The 7,959-nt window shown below is 32.9% G+C and overlaps 1 protein-coding gene across 1 annotated transcript in view; it reads left to right on the top strand.

Moving 5' to 3' along the window:
* LOC117167628 (baculoviral IAP repeat-containing protein 7-like) overlaps positions 1 to 7,959 on the top strand; it is a 27,286-nt gene that overhangs the window by 9,331 nt on the left and 9,996 nt on the right. Inside the window, exon 2 of the mRNA XM_033352705.1 lies at positions 1,384 to 2,293. Coding sequence (XP_033208596.1) covers positions 1,442 to 2,293 — 852 coding nt within the window. The 5' untranslated portion in view covers positions 1,384 to 1,441. The remainder of the gene's footprint in view (positions 1 to 1,383; positions 2,294 to 7,959) is intronic.

The raw sequence follows: 7,959 nt of genomic DNA, 5'->3' as shown, positions 1-7,959 counted from the left end.
TTTTTTATGGAGAATTTTTTTCATTTCAGATTTCAATCCGTTGAAATCATTTTGATCCTGCTGTTTCAGAATGTAATTTTGAGAAACAATGTAAGCAGCAATTTTTTTTTTGATTGCGACCAATATTTCCTGCTGATTTCTTTACAGAAATCTTTCGTTTTCAATTTAGCTATATTATTCTTGTTAGCAAATTTTCCAAATTACCGTAGCATTTGTAAATGATGATTCTATTATTCGTGAAAAAATTTTAAAATTCGGTCTGGGAAATTCCGATCCCGAATTCTCGTCATCTGATGAATCATCTCCGTCAGAGCCAGAGTAATCTGGATTAGGTATGATGATACGTTCATCATTTTCATCGGAATCCCATTCCGATTCGGAGTTTGTTGCAATTTTTGAGGCTTTACGCTTTGGCATTTTTTTTTTGCTGGGTGTACTCGAAAATTCCCAGGATGACAATGCGGTGAAGGTGTGGTTTGATAGAGTGCAATAAAGGTTACGGAGTCGTGAAGAAATTTTTATTGAAAAACAATGCGCTATTCGGAAAATTTGTCAAGAATAACAAGTTCTTGTAATCAGCCGAGGAATACGCCTGAATTTTTCCGGAGCGTTTTGAGCAAAATTTTGAATTTTGCAAAAATTGTTCATATGCAAAATCCAAAATTTTGCTCAAAACGCTTCGAAAAAATTCAGGCGTATTCCTTGGCTGATTACAAGAACTTTTTATTCTTGATGATTTTTCCGGAAAGCGCATCGTTTATTGTAAAAAAATTCATGAATGTTTTCACAAAAATTTTGCCATTAAGACGCCATTTTGAAAATACTAAAACGAAAAATCGATCTTTGAACCATGGATTCTCAAAGTTTAGACATTTATTCCACCGGTTAGTGTGATTCCAGGTTAACTACAGACTCGAAAAGCTTTGGAAAATGGTTCACAAAAAAATAGGCACGAAAAATCAGGTTTTTTTTTTGTTTAAACTGCATTTTGGGATAATAAATAAATTTTTTGAGGAATTTCATTGGCACCGTCGGAAAGAGGAGATCTTAAGCAATAAAAATATATGTGTCTCAATTTTTTCTAGTGTCGAATAGTCTTAGTTATTGGCCGTTGAAAAGCAGTGTACCGGTAGTGGCGTTTTGGCCGTTCAAGGGTTAACATTCCTCACTACACTTCATAAACCTTTAATTCTTCATCTTTTATACATATCTTTGAAATACATAATATTGGTTGTAAGTATACTAATAGATTACCTTCTTCGGGCAGCTTTCATTGGCAAAAAGGGAAAGGCGAAATGCTGATTTCTTTAAATGATTTTTCCGTCTTGAAAAAGTTATCTGCACAATTGATTAATTTTTGTATTACTTTTTGTTATTTTGCAGGTACACACATCTACCAAGATTTTTCAAATTACATCAAACATTAATAAAAACAAAGACCATGACAGGGATAATTGAGCCTCGTGATATACTGGAAACCATATCGAGCCCATTAAAACATTATAAAAATCAATCTTCAAGTCCATTAATAATAGCACCCTCCAACTCGTTAAACACTGACGAGGTGGACAACTCAGATTACCATTTTGAAGCCGTGAGGCTGCAGAGTTTTGAAAATTGGCCATTGAGTTACATGGACCCAGCGAAGCTTGCAGCAGCTGGTTTCTATTATACTGGCAAGAGTGATAAGGTGAGATGTTTCGAATGTCAAGTTGAGATACGCCAGTGGTTGGAAGGCGATGATCCAATGGTGGACCATCAGCGGTGGTCAGGAAGATGTAGATTCATTAGAAAAATACCTTGTGGTAATGTACCAATCGGAGTGGATCCAGATACAGTAACTGCGCCGAGTCCGCGAAGTCGTGATGTTTGTGGTCCTTACGGAGTTGAATATCGACCAGGATCTGGACCAGATTGTACCTCGATGACATCTGCAAGCTTTCAACTGCCAAGCTCAGCCAAACTCGGATGTTTTGGAATTAGCCGACCTAGAGGACCTGTGCATCCAGAGTACGCTAGTTATGATGCGAGACTGCGAACTTTTGATTCTTGGCCAAAGTCAATGGCACAGACTAAAGAACAATTGACAGATGCTGGGTTTTATTACACCGGAAAGGGCGATCAAACACTTTGCTACCATTGTGGGGGAGGTTTAAAAGATTGGGAACCTGAAGATGATCCATGGGAACAACATGCAAAATGGTTCTCCAAATGCTTTTACCTTTCTTTGGTGAAAGGACAAGAATATATCAATGAAGTCACGGGTCAATACACAACACCACCGTCTAAAGAGGTAACGTTACCATTTTAATTAACTCTAACCCCGATATGTGGAAAATCATTTTAAAAAATAGAAAGTTATTAATTTTCTTATCTAAATTGTTTAAATAACTAAAAAAATGTTATGCAATAAATAATTATGAATCAAGTGAACCACTGAAAAAATCCTTGCGATTAAGCTTGCAGAAGAAACGAAATAGATTTACATAATAATAGTCAAAATGTGCTTTTTTTCATTACGTTTATTAAATAAATACTAGATATTGCTTATTGATATCCAATTTCTAATTAAATGTTAGTACACTTGCTCTTCCTCCCAAAAATATCAGTTTAATGTCCAAAAAATGAGCCAAACTTGAAAAAAGATGTTTAAAAAAATGTCTCATCTTTATTCCCAGCTAAAAAATGTTTAAATCTTGTTCTCAAAAATCTGCCTTGATGAATCTTTTTGTTTGAGCTTTATAATTTTTTATTTTTAAAAAGCTTTGAAATCGGGTAAAATTGTAGGGGGCATTCGGGTGGTCGAAAAAATCGACTCTTGGTTTTTCGTGATTGAACTCCGCCCCCCTTCTCCATTTTTTCGTTTTCCACAAAAAGGAAATCCGTAATTTTCCTTTTTCTCCACGTTAACCCCTGCCCTGAGAATTTAAAACGAGAAAAAATTTTCGGAGATTATTAATAAATATTAAAGGACCGTTTGTGGCCAGGCACAGAGTAAGTGAAAGAAAAAAGTTTATCCTATCAGAAAAAGGAGGTTGGGATTATATCTCGAAATCTGAAGCCAAATTATCTCTTCACCTATTGGTTGGATTTAAACTCGCCGCCTATATTCTCTAGAATCAAGATCAGAATCGAGATCAGCAGAATCTATTATGAAGTCAATGCATGCGCACCGAAATGCGGTGGTCTAAAATCATTTGTAGGTTAAGAACAGAGCTGCGCGTTATGAAGCCATCGCATTTCCTCCGAAGTGTGCTCTAGCTCTGATGTGATCCGTTTGGCGGCGGTAAATGCTAGTGATAAGAGTCGAGTCTGGAGTTTGAATTGTACAATTTTGACTTGTATTTCATTCAAAGCTAGCTTTAAGCCGTCAAGGCATATTCGAGGGATCTGTTTATATTATGGATGTAAACATTCCTAGCGATCGTGCCGAATTCGAATAGAGCTGATTTTTTTTTAAACATTTATTCAAACATTGTAATTATTTAAACAAATTTCATAAATGGCTATTTTTGAAAGAATACGTTTAATTTATCATGTTGCTTTGTAAATTTACAAGAAATATTAATTATTTAAGCAATTTTAATTTAAAAATTACGACTAAGAATGTCTGTTCGATGACTCTTTTCTATGTTGCTTTGTAAATCTACAAGAACTAATAATTATTGAAAAATTTTTAATTAAAAATTAAGAGTTTGCCCTTTTTCTACAAATGAATTCGTTTACGAAGTTAACTAATAATGTCTACCCGATGACTCTTTTCTATATCGCTTTGTAAATTTACAAGAACTGTTAATTATTTGAACAATTTTAATTTAAAAATTAGCAGTTTGCCCTTTTTTCTACAAGTCAATTTTTTGACGGATTCAAGTAAGAATGTCTATACGATAACTCTTTTTTATATTCCTTTGCAAATTTACAAGATGTATTAATTGTTTAAACAATATTAATTAAAAGTGCCCTTTTTTTGAAGAATCAATGTGTTTGTGGAGTCAACTAAAAATGTCTGCCCGATGACTGCTTTCTAGGTTGCTTTGCAAATTTTCAAGAACTATTATTTAAAGAAGTTCAATTTGAAAACTAAGGGTTTAACCGTTTTGATATGAGTCAATTTTTTGACGGAGTCAACTAGGAATGTCTGTCGGATGACTCTTCTCTATGATGCTTTTTAAATTACAAGAACTATTAATTATTGAAACAATTTCAATTAAAAAATTAAGAATTTGGTTTTCTTTTACGAGTAGGCTACATTTTTTAACATGATTAACTAAGAATATCTTTTCGATGATATTTTCTCTGATGCTTTGAAAATGTACAATTATTAATTATTTAAAAAATGTTTATCAACATATTTATAGTTTGGCTATTTTTCAAGTGAAAGGCATAATTTGTTTACGGAATGACCTAAGAATGTCTTTCGATGATCATTTCCCATCATACTTTGTAAATTTATAATACTTGTTAATCATTTAAACAATATTCATAAACGTATTGAGAGTAAGGATATTTTTAATTGATGAACACAATTTTTTACGAAGTTAACCAAGATTATATTTGCAATGAATCTTTCCTAAATTATTTGTAAAATTTACAAGAATTATTAATTATTTAAAGAACTTTCATAAAGAGTTCAGAATTTGGCCAATTTTCAACGAATAGGGTCAGTTTTTTTTACAAATTTTGTGAAAACTAGGCCTAATTTGTTTACGGAACTAACAAAGAATGTATTCCCAATCACTTTTTTCCTTGACACTTTGCAAATGTACACTAATGATTTATTATTAAAATAAATTTCATAAACAAATTCAGAACTTAACTGTTTTTTAGATTTTGAACCATTTGAACATTTAAAACAAATTAGTTTTTATACGAAAATGTATGCACTATATATTTAATAAGAATTAAAAAAGAAATGAAAACTGTATAATGGTAAAAACTTTCATTTTCATTAGTTTCAGTAATTATTTCTTTTTATTAATTTCTTCCAGTAATTTCAGAATAGTCTGTATGAATTTTAGTAAAATTTAATTAAAATGCGGCTATAAACGAATTTATTCGAATTGCTCGCAGTTACCTAAACATTTGACCAGATGAGAGGAGCACTGCAGAAAACCACCTTCCGAGTTTAGCCGGGTATTTCAAATTCGAGTACACAACCCGCTCGTATCTCGTAGATGGTCACCCATCCAAGTGCTAGGGGCGCTCGAAATGGCTTGACAATGGGACTCTTCTCGAGTCGAGATCAATTACCATGTATTTTTATGAAAATCTGTACGCACCGACATTTCATATGTTTTTTCGCATAAAAATGTTTAGTGTTGCGCAATAATTTATTCTGCATCTTGAGAGAATATCCGTGCGGAGCCGTGTACAAATAAAAATTATTAAAGAAAAAATGAACATCGCGGTATCATATTAAACTTCATTTACAAATAAAATAATTGCAAGTAAATCAGTGGGTCGCGCAAACTTCTAGTTTATGAAAATAAGAAATATCGGCTGATGCATTTACTATTATTTAGGCTTTACGGCAGAAGTTTGACTTCTATCTTTGTCTTGTCGGTAATCATGCAATCTGTATTACCCACAGACCCGTAGAAGTTCGAAGTTGTCTACTCGCTACGATAGTTCCGTTTTGGCACAGCTGATACATATGTCAGACCATATTTCTTTATTTGCATTTCAAGTGCAAACATTAGTTTTCGCATTATTTGTGCATAATGTTCGTGAGCGATTTTTGTTGGTTTGCCCCACTTTGATAAATATAAATCTCATAACTAGCCCATTGACAACATTGAAAATTCCTTGCAGAGTTTTACAGCACGGTCGGTATTTCACCAACATAGTAATTAACAAAAAATTTTCACAATTTTAATTATGTAGGATCAGCGACACACGTTCCTTCATGCCTTCTATTTAGTGTGCCAAATTTCTAATACGATATCTGATTCCGTGTAGACGTAAGTTGGGAAAGAAAAGTACCGATATAGCTTCCAGTTTTATTTTCTTCTAAATTTTTGTTGAAAATTTCTACCGGAATAAAGCAGAGACATGTACTTTATTCCCTCCTCTTTTACGTATTTCCTAAACTTTCAGAGCTATACCTCTTTTCGTTTAGACGTAAGTTAAGAAAGAAAAATTTAGGTCCAGCTTTGGTCACGTGACCCTCTCGTTACATGGCCTTAATGAATGCTTAAAGAATAATTTCCACTCAATGACTTTCAATTTTAAACCCCCCAAATCCCTTTAATTGTGCCCAGATAATGCCCTATAAAATGAAAAATAGCAATTTTCTATGAAACTCATGCTAAAGACGGTATTTTTTTGGAATTTTTTCAGCATGAATAATTTTCTATCGATAACTGAAGAGTTTCCGAATTAAAAAAAAATAATATTGTATTGTTTGAGCAATTATTATTTTTCTAAACAATTCTTGTTTCCCCTGTAAGTTGATCAAAATGTTTTAATAATGAAGCGGTTTTTATTTTATTTATTAGTCATTCTAAGGTAAAAAATAATCTCACGTAGCGTAGAAGTTTCTTAATTATTTTTTAACTAATTTTTCTCTGCATGGTTTGATTGTGTATTTATTTACTAAAGCTTAGTTTTTTTTATGAACAAAACAATCTACGTGTTTTTACTAGCCCGAGGATTCAGGTCTAGTAACGTATTTGATCTGATGTTAATATTAAGATAGAATTGCATTTTTGACAGAGCAGACCGTTATTATTTATTACCAATATCTTTTAGAATTTTGACTCTCATCGAGCTTATAGGCGGAGAAGGAGAAAGGGAGTGTTACCGTGGTCCAGTTCGCGCGCTGTGTAATTAGCGCGTTTTTCGTGTAACGCTCCTCGGCTGGCCAACATGGACAGGTTTTATTGTATATACATGGGTACTTTCCCGCTATTGGGAAACTGGCCTGTACAAAACTGTCCGAGCATTTTTTTTTCAAATAAAAAACAAAGCTGCTTTAAGGTAAATATAATGGCTTGTTTCAACGTAAACTGCAAACGGCCGCATAAATTTTGCCGTAGTTCAGGATTTATTAACGATTTTGTGAAAAGTCGCGACACGGGACTGACGCATGTACCAGGGGACTGTCTTTGTGAAGTAAAAACTACATGTTTGATTTTGTTTTAGTAAAAGTATTATTTAGAATATAAATTAACAAATAGTTTAGCCATATTTATAGTTTACAAAGTCATCAGTTAAAAAAATCGTTCATTTGAACGTTCCGAACTTCAAGCACATGAAACATTTGAAAATTAGCGTTCCCACTTTGAGGATGCAACAGTTCGAACCGCGTACATTTTAGACACATAATAATACAAATTATTTATAATAATTATTAGTCTACATAATATCAGTCACATTTTTTTTAAAGAAACATTAATTGCCTAATAAACCTTACCTTAAATTATTTCTCAAAAATATTTATGGGGAACCTTAACCCTTAAACGGCCAAAACGCCACAACCGGGGCACTGCTTTTCAACGGCCAATAACTAAGACTATTCGACACTAAAAAAAATTGAGACACATATATTTTTATTGCTTAAGATCTCCTCTTTCCGTTGGTGCCAATGAAATTCCTCAAAAAATTTATTTATTATCCCAAAATGCAGTTTAAACAAAAAAAAAAACCTGATTTTTCGTGCCTATTTTTTTTTGTGGACCATTTTCCAAAGCTTTTCGAGTCTGTAATTAACCTGGAATCTCACTAACCGGTGGAATAAATGTCTAAACTTTGAGAATCCATGGTTCAAAGATCGATTTTTCGTTTTAGTATTTTCAAAATGGCGTCTTAATGGCAAAATTTTTGTGAAAACATTCACGAATTTTTTTATAATAAACTATGCGCTTTCCGGAAAAATCATCAAGAATAAAAAGTTCTTGTAATCAGCCAAGGAATACGCCTGAATTTTTTCGAAGCGTTTTGAGCAAAATTTTGGATTTT

This window comes from Belonocnema kinseyi, chromosome 1, assembly GCF_010883055.1.
Source record: "Belonocnema kinseyi isolate 2016_QV_RU_SX_M_011 chromosome 1, B_treatae_v1, whole genome shotgun sequence".
Taxonomy (NCBI): domain Eukaryota; kingdom Metazoa; phylum Arthropoda; class Insecta; order Hymenoptera; family Cynipidae; genus Belonocnema; species Belonocnema kinseyi.
This window is presented reverse-complemented; position numbering and strand designations above follow the sequence as displayed.